Source organism: Polypterus senegalus, chromosome 16 (assembly GCF_016835505.1).
Source record: "Polypterus senegalus isolate Bchr_013 chromosome 16, ASM1683550v1, whole genome shotgun sequence".
In the NCBI taxonomy this organism is placed as follows: domain Eukaryota; kingdom Metazoa; phylum Chordata; class Cladistia; order Polypteriformes; family Polypteridae; genus Polypterus; species Polypterus senegalus.
Window position 1 is genome coordinate 80,641,042 of NC_053169.1, and position 14,235 is coordinate 80,655,276.

The 14,235-nt window shown below is 38.7% G+C and overlaps 1 protein-coding gene across 1 annotated transcript in view; it reads right to left on the reverse strand.

Annotated features, from left to right (window-relative positions):
- Nucleotides 1-473: 473 nt before the first annotated feature.
- ism1 (isthmin 1) overlaps nt 474-14,235 on the reverse strand; it is a 73,968-nt gene continuing 60,206 nt past the window's right edge. The window contains exons 2-6 of the mRNA XM_039738341.1: nt 13,580-13,816; nt 12,376-12,637; nt 7,379-7,522; nt 3,562-3,651; nt 474-1,891 (exon numbers count right to left, since the gene is read on the reverse strand). Of these exons, the coding sequence (XP_039594275.1) occupies nt 1,374-1,891; nt 3,562-3,651; nt 7,379-7,522; nt 12,376-12,637; nt 13,580-13,816 (1,251 nt within the window). The 3' untranslated portion in view covers nt 474-1,373. The remainder of the gene's footprint in view (nt 1,892-3,561; nt 3,652-7,378; nt 7,523-12,375; nt 12,638-13,579; nt 13,817-14,235) is intronic.

Consider the following 14,235-nt stretch of genomic DNA (forward strand, 5'->3'; position numbering starts at 1 on the left):
ACTGCTTTTGTAAAGGTTTGAAAGGTCCCTGTATTGGAAAAAGACAAATCTACTTGACTTCACTAGCATCTCTAACAACAATTACAACTCATATCAGTAAAGTAACTTTAAATTGACTGAATGTAATGAAACTGATTAACTGTATTAGGTAAATGTATTCTGATAGTTTTCATACTTTCAGATTTGTTTTTGTTGTAACAGGTTCAGACATAACCAAGACAGTGCCTCAAGTTTCTCAGCCTCTTGCATGAAGCCGATAAGGCCGGGGACTATGTGTTTCAGTCAGGAGGTTCCCACTATGGGTCCTGGAAGGTTTTCCATAAATATTTCCTAGACATTTCACTATAGTGATATGTGACATATCAGTCGAAGAATGATTTGCACTGACAACAGTAAGAGATGAGAGGTCATCTGATCAGGGATTCAGTTTTTAACCTGCCTACAGGTAAGACAAAGTAATAAACACACAGAAGTGGCCGAGCTATGATTTTTATTAAAGCGTTCACTGTTGCAGACAAGCCTCTGGTTATGTGTTTATACAAAGAACGCTCCTGATGTACAATGACTAGTGATCACAGAGTAAAACACCCAATGTGAAGGATGCTGGTACCTCTTAATAAATACTTTACAAAAATAATGCAGACTTTATTTGAACATCAATAAGAATTGTAGAGACCAGAAAAAAAAATAGGATTCTCCATTGAATATTCTTGATCTTGGTAATTTAGTCCATGCTAAATAAAGAAGCTTTCAAGAGGCTTGGACCCTCAGTAAATGAACTGAAGTTTACCCTCCAGGGAGGGCTCCCAGTGCCACTGCCGAGGGGTCCCTGTTACAACATATTGTACTCAAGCCTAATGCAGCACCCCTTTGCTTTCTTCAATATGAATGGGATGGAAAAGACACAATAGTAGGTTGAGGGGGTTGTTTCGTTTTAACCTGTTAGTATGAATTTTGTCTATATTTTATTTCCCACATGTAATAAAGGATTGCCATTTTAAAGCACAATACTTTCTTCCATCTTTCTTTGTGTCAGGCCAAGGGGATTGTGAAGGTACAGATTCAAAAAGCAGCTTATGAATGATCTCTCTCTGACTGTCTTTGTAAAACACCTGAATGTCACAGTCACATTTTTTCCACGACAAGTACGTTTAGATGACTGTCTAAACAGCTTTCAAATTTTCTTTTTCAAAACTGTGAAATGGCCATGATGGAGGATTTCCATGCATTCCAGAGACACCTTGAGCAGGCCAGAACTCCCAACCACAACAGATACAGTTAGATAATGAGCTCAGTCTGTTGTTCCTCTAAACAAATGTAAAGGTGATGTGATGGGTCTATGACTGCCATTCACAGAAGGGTGATGTCTGCTTCTAAAACTCTCTAGCTTCCTGAAACTGTTTATTGAAGTCTTCATCCAATGGATTTTCAAAACATTTTTGTCCATTGTTTGGGGGTCTGACTTCATTGTAACGGCTCCAGTCCCCTTTGCAGATTATCCATGGAAGTATGTCCACTTTGTAATGCAGATCAGCAGAAAATTCGGTGCTGATGAGGTTAGGAGTGCCAGCTCCCTTCCCTCGAGTGATGAGCTTCATGTTGTCATCATAGCAACAGTGTTGAGCAGCCAACGTGGTGCTCTCGAGGGTTAGCATGGAGCGAATGCAATAGCGAGCTGTCGGCTTGTATATCTCCAGCTTCTCTTTTGGCCCACTAGCATCCTTCCACCGGAAGTCTTTTCTCATACCTTTGTCATAGATATCAGCTGTGCTATAAGCCACCTCAGTAGGGTAGGTGCAAGGACAGCTGGGAAGGTCGTTGGCTACTTTAAGCATATACTTCTTCAGGAATTCACTTTTGCAGTTCATCCATCTCTCACAGCTGTCAGTGTCTAAAATGCAAGAGGACACAATAAAAATGTTATTGGCCACACAATACTAGGAGTCGGGTGACCGCAGTAGCTAACTTGCCTCGACAGCTGCTCAAACTTTATAATGACATTTTCAGTTTGACATGCTTCTCTAGATACCCTGTCCTTTACATCCTCTAGGTGGAGCACTTTAAAGATTATGAAATAAGATATTATGCTTAACATGCATTTTATAGGATGTCTTCAAAGCCAAACTCTAAATTAAAACCGTAAATTAATTTTATTTAAGATATTTTTAATAATTGCAGTTTTACAATGTTTTCAATAAACTTTTATTCAGATTTATCGTAATATTAATTTAGACTAGTAAATACATTGTAATGACAGCAGCTTAATCGTATAGTAGTTAACTTAGTGCCTCACAGCTGCAGAATCTTAGACCAAGCTCTGCTTTTGCACCCTGTGTTTGAGTGAGTTTTCCCTCCATGTCCTTTGATTTTTGCACCTACAGAGGTGATTTGGTTTGAAATAAGTAAGCATTGATATATTCAGTAATGGAGTGTTTGTTGTCTTTGTTAGCGTTGGCTTCTACCTTGCACAAAGTCATGAGCCAGGCACTGGCTCATTGTGGTCCTGAATGTAGATGAGCAGGAAAAAAAAAATCAAAAGATGTATATAGTCAGTGGCACATTACATTACTTTTAGTCGAGGAAGATGTCAGACTTGACAGCTGCAGTTGCCGATCTTGTCGCATGAGGATGTCAGATTGTTGGATTACAGGACAAGCATTTGCATGACAAATGATACGTCTCCATGACGACTTTCCAACAGTCTCACATTTCCAAAATATCTCAAGCATGCCCATTTTTCTGACATTTCTGTTGAGGTCCTTATACCTCATAACTGCCTAATGTGCATTGTACTTAACGGTAAGTGCGCATTGGTTGTCAACTCTCACTTGTGACAACATCAAACATTTTGATTTTGTATGGGACATAGCCGACCAGTCTGACTTGTCGCTATGTATAACAAACTACACGACTGCTCGTTGCAGAAGCGCACCACAACTGCCTCTTACTCGGTAAGATTATGTAAATGAGGTATGCAACTGAAAATTGCTGGAAAAGTTTAAAAAAATGGCCTTAATGTGCCATTTTCTATTCCCATAGTGCATTGCATTGTTCTCTGGCACTAGTATCTTTTGTACACCACATGGTTTACATTATCTTTCTCATTCTTGTGCCTATTCTCTTACATTGTGCCCTGTTTACAACACATACTGCATTATTTCCTGTTCCTGTCTTAGTACTCAAAATGCAAATTTATGTTAAAGAATATGTCCTCTAATCCAGTAGAAACAACTGTCCTCATTTTTTGTTGCACACTGGCTGTGTAGCAGTTGTCAAACTGAGACCATTCCTGTTTTCCATGACCAGTGATTCCAATAGATCTTCACAAAACTGTTTAGTTATTTCATCATAGAAGTGCATATCATAGTCCTAATTTACTATCTTTCTAGCAGTGCTATTAAGCTGTAGAAGCTGTTATGCCACATGAACTGCTTAGCATAAAGAACACTTTAATGAAGAGTGCTATTATAATTAATCATACTTATGAATTTAAATCATAATCACTCATGCTATGCTTTGATACACTTGTTTGTATATGGATTAAATCATGCAATGTCTTACCAACTCCAAACAGCTCTGTAGCATTGAAGTCATCTGTTCCAGCAAGGAGGCTGACTTCAGTGGCAGCGGTCCTGAATGTGTCTTCAATTCCTAATATTGTGCAAAAAAACATAAGTCTAGGCTCTAAAGAGTGTAAAAATAAACCATATTTGATGAAGTATATGCTTATTTACCAAGCAATTCACAGCAGTTTAAGTGTCCTAGACTGCTTGGATAAATCTGACCTTTGAAGGTAGCAGTCTATTGAGCTCAGTACTGTCTCCAGTTCAATTCAGTTTATTTTTGTATAGTGCTTCTCATTGAGTGCAGACGCAGGGTGCTGTGACAAGTTCTCAAGTAAAATATGTACAAAAGGTTGAGTTTCCCTCATCTGAAATTCAAAAATCGGAAATGCTCCAAAATCCAAAAAGTGAGTACCCTGTGAAGCTTAGAGTGCCTCAAGGTAACTTTGCCCAACCAACATTCAGTATATATTGGTGAGTTTGGGTGTTTAAAAACTAATTATGTCATATCATCTACTGTTAAACCGTAATTCTAAAATTTTTATTATTATGCTGTCTTAAGGAATTGTTCTGTTCTGTATATTGTATTGTATTGACCCCTACTTTTGACACCCACTGCACGCCAACCTACCTGGAAAGGGTCTCTCTTTGAACTGCCTTTCCCGAGGTTTCTTCCATTTTTCCCTACAAGGTTTTTATTGGGAGTTTTTCCTTGTCTTCTCAGAGAGTCAAGGCTGGGGGGCTGTCAAAAGGCAGGGCCTGTTAAAGCCCATTGCGGCACTTCCTGTGTGATTTTGGGCTATACAAAAATAAACTGTATTGTATTGTATTGTATTGTGTTTAGCATTCAGCAGCACAAGGAAGTGATGCACGATTGATAGTGTGGTTACTGGGATACCACGTGAAGCACTGACTGCCACTAAGCAACAAAACATAGTCAACAAACTTTGTTCCCAGTGAAGCAACATGATAACACCTGCATTCAGAAATACTGCTAGCACCATTAAAATTGCAGATGACTTGTGCATTAATGGAATGTCACTGCTTACATTTAAGAAAAACCATGAAGTGCCTCAGGATGAGGTTCAATTTCTACTATCTTATAATAAGCTACTTTCGTACCTTTTGGTTTATATGACCTTGTTTGTATTGAGGTAAATTATTTTATTAACTGAGAGCTGGGGTTTGGTATTTCTATAGGTTCATGGAAGTCAAGGAGAGGATGCAATAATTTTTTGGTTAATTATGAAAATAGGGGAAAAAAATCTGAACTCAAAACACCTCTTGTCCCCATCTCCTGTGAGGAAGATGTCATGGAGTGGAGCCATATACATTACTCTTGATGCCACATTACAGATGGTAGGGAAGGGGCTATTGAACTGGTGGATGAGCAGAACATTTTCTGAATGGTCACTAGAAGCTGTGGCATGTGGAGTGTGGTAGTTGTAGGAGGGAATACTGTAATACTAGGACAGATGTGCTTCATACTGGTGGATGGACTGAGAAATACAAGGTGTTATCATTATTTGTGTGTTTCTGTATTTAATGTTGTCACGGCCATTTTTCTTATACCGCACCTACAAAGGCTAAACCAGAGGTGGCGAACTCCAGGCCAGGAGTGCTGCAGTGGCTACAGGTTTTCATTCTAACCCTTTTCCTAATCAGTGACCAGTTTTCCCTGCAAATTAACTTTATCCTCATCACTTTAATAGCCCTGTTAGAAGAGTTCAGCCCTCTGAATTGATTCCTTTCTTCATTAAATGACAGCCAAGCAGAAATGAGAAACGAGCTAACAGATGACAAGCTAAACTGGGGCTTCAAATTCCAACCAATTTCACTCCAATCATTTTCTTAATGAAAAGCCAATTCTGGCTGTTAATTAAACCCGTTATTTAATTCCATGGCTTGTTGCTGCTCTCATTCTGCCACAGTACACTGTTGTTTTTCTGTTCTTTCTAAAAGCACCGTCAGGATGTTTTGGTGACCTGAGAGATCAACCTTACCAAGACCATCATGTCTCTTTAGTTTCAGATATTATGTGATGGGCACACGGGAACTGGCAATGTGGTGGCTTGTTTTGTGTCTCATTATTGTTTGGCTGCTAATTAAAGAAAAAGAAACAACTATGGGGCCCGAGTCAAGTTAATTAAAAGATGTAATCAGCAGCAAATACTGGTCACTAATTAAGAAGATGATAAGAATGAAAACCTGCAGCCACTGTTGGAGTTCGCCACCCCTGGGCTAAACTAAAGAGTTCACAGGAGGGGACATGGAGAGTCCAGGGAAGTATTCTGTCTGCATATAGCCTGTTATGACCCAGAAGTCACTTCTCCTGATGATCACAAAACCCATTATGACTCCACCATCTTCCACATCTCTATTATAAAATAACCTTTGACACTCTCAACCTATCTAACTCCAGACTGGGCCTCATATTATGCTTTTTGGGCAACTGTTATTGGGGGGGTGAGCATACTTTTGCACACATCAACTAGAATGATGTTTATTACATTAAACTGGGTTTTCCTTTTAGGACTCCTACCCATTTCTTACTTCTCTGTATTTTTTTCTTTTGCAATGCATTTTTTGTGTTTATGACTTGTACATAATCTGCTACATAGTTTGTTATGTGATTTAGTATATGGTATTCAAGTATGATCCAGTATTCGTTATTTCTGGTGAGAAGGGGTTAAACTGGGGGTGGTGACACCACTAATAAAAGGGCTTTTGGGTTTAACGGTTCAGCTCCATTGGACTAGTGAAAGTCTTTTACAGGTTGTGATCCTACAATATCTAAAACCATTTTGAAAATGTTTTAATTCCAAAAAAAGTAAAGATTTCCAGATTTCTATTACAGAAATATATAGTCCAAAAATGTATCTTTTATATGTTACTTTCCTTATGTGATTTGTAGTGATTTCTGAGACAAAATGTAACCTCATATTTTTTTGGAGAATGGATATAACAAAGCTTCTAATACAATAGGTGTCTATTATGCTTTTGCACTGAAGAGCTGTCTCACCCCCATATTCTCTGATCAAGCATCCTGTCTTCAATTCAAAAGCACAATCCCAAGTAAATGCTTTTCCTGCTCATGCACTACTCTGATCTTTCCAGAATTCATTATGTAAAAGTACTAATGTTTTGCCCACTCTGAGCATATGACTAGATAAATGACATGTGGCACAAGTAATGCAAGCTTTTCTGCAGGGCTGGATGATTTTAACAAAAATCATTCAGATGATAACCCTGTTTACATTAGTATAACTGGACTTGTCAAATGTGTTTGTGTGGGTGTGTTTTTTAAAATTTAAATAAATGTATATTTAACAGTATTAAAAGTAATCAGGCTGACTTGTAAAATAAAATATAGGCCCATCCTTTTATGAAATCAATCTACTAAGTAGTGTGGTAGACAATAAGACTGTGGGGACTTTAAAAACTCGACTTAATGTTATTTTCGAAGAATTAAGTGGATAGGACTGGCAAGCTTTGTTGGACTGAATGATCTGTTCTTGTCTAGATTGCTTCATACTAGTAGTGGCGCCCTTAGAATGATCACTAATACAATAGACTGCATAATTTACCTTTCATTTTTGTTTGAAACATAAGACATCATTTTTTTTTTTAGGTTTAGCTAGTGATAGAACAAAAAAATAAAATCAAAGGAAAAAACCGAATTGAGCACACTTTTGGAAACTTATGTCTGTTGGGTCATATCACCAGCTTTCTCTGGTATGTTATCAGTTCTGTTTCCACATATGTATAGTCTCTTTAGGAAACACAAATAACTCAGAAAGAGTTTTCCCACTAACCAGGACAACTAGGCATATCGCAGGTCCGGGATTCGGTGGCCGTGCAAGCGTAGCCACAAGAACGGGTGCGCTTCTGATTGCCATTTCCGCAAGTGACACTGCACACTGACCAGGCACTCCAGTCTCCTTCTCCATCCATGTAATCTGTGTGACAAAGAGGCAGATAGAAAGATCATATAAACCTGGTCCAGATTTAAAATTATACTTTTTTATATTGTCCTGTGGAGTGGATGCTATAAGCCCCATGTGCCTTTATGATGATGCTCTTGATATACTAATTAACAGACTGCCTCAAAATCTTCATGGTTTAAGGAAGGCACATTTAACCCACAGGCAGGGCTGTCCTTGTAAAAGGGATGTGGTTTTGGTAAAGTCTGTAAAGACTTAAATGTTTCCAAGCCTCCAGCAATAACAATCAGGTGCACTTCTACACATAATAATATATAATAATTTAGTTAAAGAAAAATGTAAGTATATTAGTTGAATAATTTCAAGTTTGTCATTTTGTAGTTTCAGCTTTTCTAGCTTATTAGTAAATTGCTAGGACATGCTGTACTGCTGCTAATGGCTGTTTTTCAGGGTGCACTACATGCCACATCACGAAAGCTGCGCTATAAAACTCAGTGTAGCACTGAATCTCTTTTTCTAGGATTAGGGCCAGAATCCTTGACCAACCCACACATGTGTCCATGTCATTTAAAAGCGCCAACATTAGTCTCTTTCTCAGCCTTTTTAATCCCCAAAACTGAAGGGTTTTGAAAATGCTCTCCAGAGCTTCTGTAAAAGCTGGATCAGCATTGCAATATGGATGGGTAAAAATCTTAGACTCTAATCGTGCTCTGATTTGTTTATGTCTATTACACAGCCCTTCTCTGATTGGATTCTGCCTCATTACAACTTCTTATTTCCTGATTGATCACAATGAACATGCCAGCACAGCAGACATCAAAGCGTTGTTTTCCTGGCGCTGGTTGCATTGTTTACCTGTATCCATCTAGACTGTATTTTGTACAGTTTGAATGCAGCATATGTACAGAAAGGGCACATTTACAAGTCACTGCAGTTTTTCAATAAATCCCGTGGCTGACTAAGTCTCTTTCAGCTGATGTGCGTATGCCTATCTATGTGATATGTGTTTTCGTTCATTTTAGTGTGGATGGAGATACAGTACTTTCATAAACAATGCTAAAACATAGTAGTATGAATGTAGCCTTATAGTCTTCTGTTTTCTGGTTAATGATTCATTGCATTCAACGTCTCAACTACACTTAATAATAATAATAATAATAATAGATTTTATTTATAACGCACTTTTCATTGATAAGATCTCAAAGTGCTACAACAAAAGCAATAACCACAAAATTTAAAAGTTTAAAAGACTAGATTAAATCAACAATCACAGCAATTATATGCTTTCCTAAATAAAAAAGTCTTCAAATTTGCTTTAAAAATGTCCAGGTTTTGTGTATTTCTCAGTTCAACAGGGAGCTGATTCCAGAGCTGTGGGGCAGCAGAGCAAAAAGCTCGACCCCCCATAGTACGGAGCTTAGTAAGAAGAGTCTGAAGCTGCATGCTGCCAGATGATCTGAGGATCCGATTGGAAGTTTGTAAGTGAATCAGATCCTGAAGGTAAGAAGGTGCCTGGCCGTAGATACATCTGTGGGTCAGTAGAAGAATTTTGTACTCAATCCGGAAGGAAACAGGGAGCCAATGAAGTGATTTGAGGATGGGAGTAATATGTTCGAATTTCCTTACTCTTAGTAGGATTCTTGCAGCACTATTTTGGATATATTGAAGCTTTTGTATGTCCTTGGTATGAATTCCCGCAAAAAGTCCATTGCAGTAGTCCAGCCTTGAGGAGATAAAGGCATGGACAAGTTTCTCTTCTCGTTTAGGCCCCTGGATTTTGATAACAGTCTTACTGAACCTTTAGACGTCAACACTTTTTCGCAGTTCCTTATAAACCTGTTCTAACACACCAATTCCTTGGCTCACAGTCTTCACAATTGGGGAGGTCGTTTGGAGATAAAAAAGCAGGTGGACCTAAGTCTGTGTTGCAGTCCAGTCAAGGCATTTTGGATACTAGCGACTGGTATAAATATGCTCTGGGATTTTTCAGGTGACTAAGACAGAAGGTTTCAAGGTCAGGTCATTATACTCACAAATCATGGTGCCAGACAGTGGTGACATGTTGCATTTTGATTAGGAAATGCAAGTAAAAATTCGTCTGTACTCTCTACATGTGACAGCAATGCCTCAGTGAACTTGCCTGGTAAACATGATCTTGGTGTCTTGATTTCTTTTTCTATTGTAGTATGTTTGCTTTGTGATTGTAGTTACTGAGAATGGTGCTTTATAAAACACAGATTGACCAATGAAGAATTTCCCTTTTGGCCTCAGAGTGGCGCTGTTTGAAGACAAGTGTGGCAGGCATCGGCATGGTGGTAAGATTTTATTGGCCAGCAAAGTAGATTTGTTTTGTCTTACATGCATTACTGTTCTTTTTCCCCCCTCTTTTTACAGCTCTTAAACCTTTCTGTTTCAATAATTAGAACTGCTACAAAACAGCTTAAGTAAAAAAAAAAAATTTGATTGGCGCTGGAAGCGATAAAGTGTTCCATGAGAGCTAGCTAATAAACTTCAATGTTGATGCTAAGGTTGCTTTTGGGAGAGCAGCCAACAAGTCACAGAAGCAGAGGCGATATTTTCCTTCAGGATTTCACATCTTGTGGTTGGCTACACGCTGTGTCTATCGAAGAGTGTCGTCAATCATCTGTGTTGCTCTCTGTCCACAACTTGTATTTTATTATTTTTAGCCACAAGACTTCGGTATGCATGTCTGGTTTGTCCTTAACAGGAATTCAGTGTTTAATTGAAGCTAATTATATTGTAATCATAGATTTTTCTTATTTATGTCTATGTTTTTACTAAAAATTATGCTTTCACATTTTATTTTGTACTGCTTATCATAAGGAGACATTTTGCAAATATGGTGACTGTTGGAACCAGTTATGCTCCCCACTTTTTAGAGTTTTCATCCAAAGGCGCTAAGAAGAAGCTGCACTCTACTGTAAATGAGGTGGAGGGCAAAGGGTATCCTCCATTCCTAGACCTGTCCGTATTGTGTTTGCAAGGAGAGCCTTATGTTTGGGACAAAGACACATTTTTACTGGATTTACTCCTCTGCTCCACAGTGTAAAATCACAAATCAAACAATTCATATGTGATTAAAGCACACATTGCACAGTTTCATTTAAAGACTTTTTGTTATCACCATGTAGAAATGACAACACTTTTTCTACATGGTCTACACCATTTCACGACACCGTAATGTTTGGACACAGCAATGGCAAGTCTATTATAGCTGTCATATTTAATACTTTTTCGCATATCCCTTTCATGCAACGATTGCTTGAATTCTGCAATCCATAGACATCACCAGGTGCTAAGGATCTTCTTCTTTGGTGATGCTCTGCCAAACCTCTAATGCAGCAATCTTGAGCTCCTGCTTGTTTTGGGGGCTTGTCCACATAAGTTTTATCTTCAGCATATGGAAGGCCTGCTCAGTTGGATTTAAATTGGGTGAGTGGCTTGGCCATTCAAGAATTTTCCATTTTTTAGCCTTGGAAAAACTCATGTGTTTACTCAGCAGTATATTTAGATCATTATCTTGTTGTAGGAAGACGTTTGCCGGCATTTACTGAACTTGGGCAGATGTGATGTTTCTACACACCTCAGAATTCATTGTCACTGCCATCAGCATTTTCATCATTAATTTAGAGAAGTATGTCAGGAGCTGTGGCAGCCATACATGCACAAGTCATTACATCCTCACCACCATGTTTAACAGATGAGGTGCTCTGTTTTGAATCTTGGGCAAAACCTTTTCATCTCCACAGTTTGCTCTTGCCATCACTTTCATTAACGTTCATCTTTGTCTTGTTTGTCCAAAAGACCTTTTCCCAGAATTCTGTAGGCTGTTTTAAGTCCTTTTTCACAACCTGTAATCTGGCCATTCTGTTTTTGTGGCTAACTAGTGGTTTTCATCTTGCAGTGTGGCCTATGTATTTCTGTTCATGACGTCTTCTGCACATAGTCGTCTCTGACACTTCTACATCTCCTCCCCTAAAGACTTTCTGATCCGTCAGACAGGCGTTTGAGCTTTTTCTTTACCATAGTGAGGATTCTTCTGTAGCCAGTGGTGGAGGTCTACCTTGACCTACCAGTCCCTGTGTGATTACTGAGCTCACCAGTGGGTTCTTTCTTCTTAATGAAATTCCAGACAGTTGATTTAGGTCATCCTAAGGTTTTACTGATGTCTCAAATGGCTTTATTATTTTTTTTTAAAGCCTCATGATGGTGCCTTTGACTTTCATTGGCACAGCTCTTGTCCTCATGTTGAACAATAGCAACTACAGTCTCCAAAGGGTAGAAGCAAGCCAATTTATCTTATGAAGCAATGAAACCCACCTGAGGAATCTCAAACACCTGGGACAGCAATTGTATCAAACATTATGGTACATTGAAATGGGAGACTATATAGATGAAGTTTTGTCATTTCAACATAATGTGACTGAAATGTATTCATATATCCTTCGATGAAAGTCTAATGTGTTCTTTAATCACATTGGAATTGTTTGATTTGAAATTTTAGACTGTGGTGTAGAGGGTCCAATCAAGCAAAAATGTGTCTGTTTTTCCCTGCAAGTCAGGATAACTCTGCTGATTTGTAGGGTGACCCACCTAATTCCAACATGCCAGTGAGATTTCTGCTTGGTAGCTGGTCGGGCATACTCAGAGCCACTGTCATAATATGCTTCAGGCCTTTTTCTTTACTTATGTGCAAGATTGGTTCAGTAGATGTTGCTATACAGAGATGGTAATTCTGATGTTTTTGCACACATTGTCCGACAATATTTTACTGTAGAGAAATTCCCTTCCCTGAACATGTGTGTGTGTGTGTGTGTGTGTGTGTCCTTGAGATTCTGAGCACTTACCATACTCTTGCTGCCCCTTTGCCTCAAAGCTTTTCTGACTCAAGCCTGTGTGATGGTCCCAAGTGCCAACAGGCTTCAGAAAGTTGCTGTCTTCTGCTGTCACTTCATAGTTGTAGTCCTGCTGAGTGTCAGGCTGCTGTGCTGAACTTGATGATCTTGGCCACCAGCTTCTCCAGCCTGGGGATGACCAGCTAGGCTTGCTCTCTTTCTGCACCTCTTTTTCAGGTTCCAGCTCTGGCCCATCAACCACCTCAATCGTCACCTGTGGCCAAAGACACCCATAAAGTAAGACTGAATTCTGCGGTGCAAATTCTAACCGCCAATTTTGAAACATCAGCCCAGCAAGAAATGAGAGCTCTGACAGAGATAATGATATGCATCTCTTCACTGAAAGTATAAGCCATAACAACAAAAATCTAATTTTAATATGAGTTTTACCTGATTTACAAAACTATGAAATGACCCTAAATAAATATTTAAATAGAGAAAATGTTTTTAAGTCAATTTAAAGGAAACAAATCCCTTTAATATATTAATTGTTAATTACTTTCATCACTTGCTTATTTTTTGAATTTTGTTTTGTGTTCCCCTCCTTGCTTTGTAATCTCCAATTTCCGTTCAATCTGGTTTGGTTGTTTTCATGTAATTTTTTTGATTTATTTAGTGTTTTGCTCTCCATTTATTAAACTGTGATGTGTGTTAATGACTTTTCCAAAAGTGAGTTAGAAAATTGTGTTTTAATTAAGGAGGTGGGATTGAAAGTATGCATTGCTCAGGTGCCTCTCTCTTTGAATAAAGACACTCAGAGCCTGGTTACTGACAAATCTGTTCTCCTCAAGAAAGATTAGTTAGTATGAACCATGCTTTGATTTAAACATTTGTTACAGGACCGTAGAAGCAGATTCTGGGGATGCATGAAGGGGGAGAAAGCTACAAAAGCATTGTTTATGCCCTGAGTGTTCGTCAATTCACTGTAAGACAAATTGCTTATATATGGAGAAAAGTCTGGACTGTAGGTACTTCACCTAGGAGTGAATGTCCTGTAAAGATCACTCACTTCACTTACTTTTTTCTTGCACTTGTAAGTGCATAAGTCTTAAGATGATAGCAGTAGCCCAAGATCCATATTGTAGTGAGGGCTAGCAGCAAAACAGAGATAATTACTAATACAATTCATACAAAAAAGTTGCAGAAACTGCTTTACCTGAATATTGGGGTTCTGTCCATTTATATCTGCGTTTGACAAGTCAGGGAAGTTATGAAGGTCTAGTAAAAAAGCACCAGGCCCATCTCTCTGTACAGATGCTCCGACTCCATCTTGCTGTGAGTTGTGCTTCGGGAGAGGCCGGTGGGTTATGCGGTGCTCGGGGAACGTGCGCCGGCTGCCAGGTGTGTGAAACGTGGAAGAGAACACTGCAGGTCTTTCATCATTCAGGTTGTTCTAGAAGTAAAGAGAGCAAGATGGGTTAGGGTTAGGGTTAGGATATAAACACTTAGGATGTGTTTATATTATGACCCTGTATCGCTGTGCACTGTTCAGTCTTCTTACCTAGTAAGTAGTGGTAGTTTTGTCATTTGTGCAGAGTACTGTGAAATTGTAAGAAAAGCATTTTGATGGGGTCAAAAATGGACTTTCAGTTCTCAACAGATTTACTTGTTCAAATTGTGTTCCAGAATACCTAACACATCATTTTCAATGTCAAATGTTAACTCCCAAATGAATCACACTGCCAAAATAAAACTGGGCCTTGAATTTGAGTGAAATCGTTTCAGTAGATTTTACTCGGCAGAGACTTGTGCACATACTATATTGGGAAAGCAGTTACAATGGAATTACACGTTTTAGCATCCCTGACCACT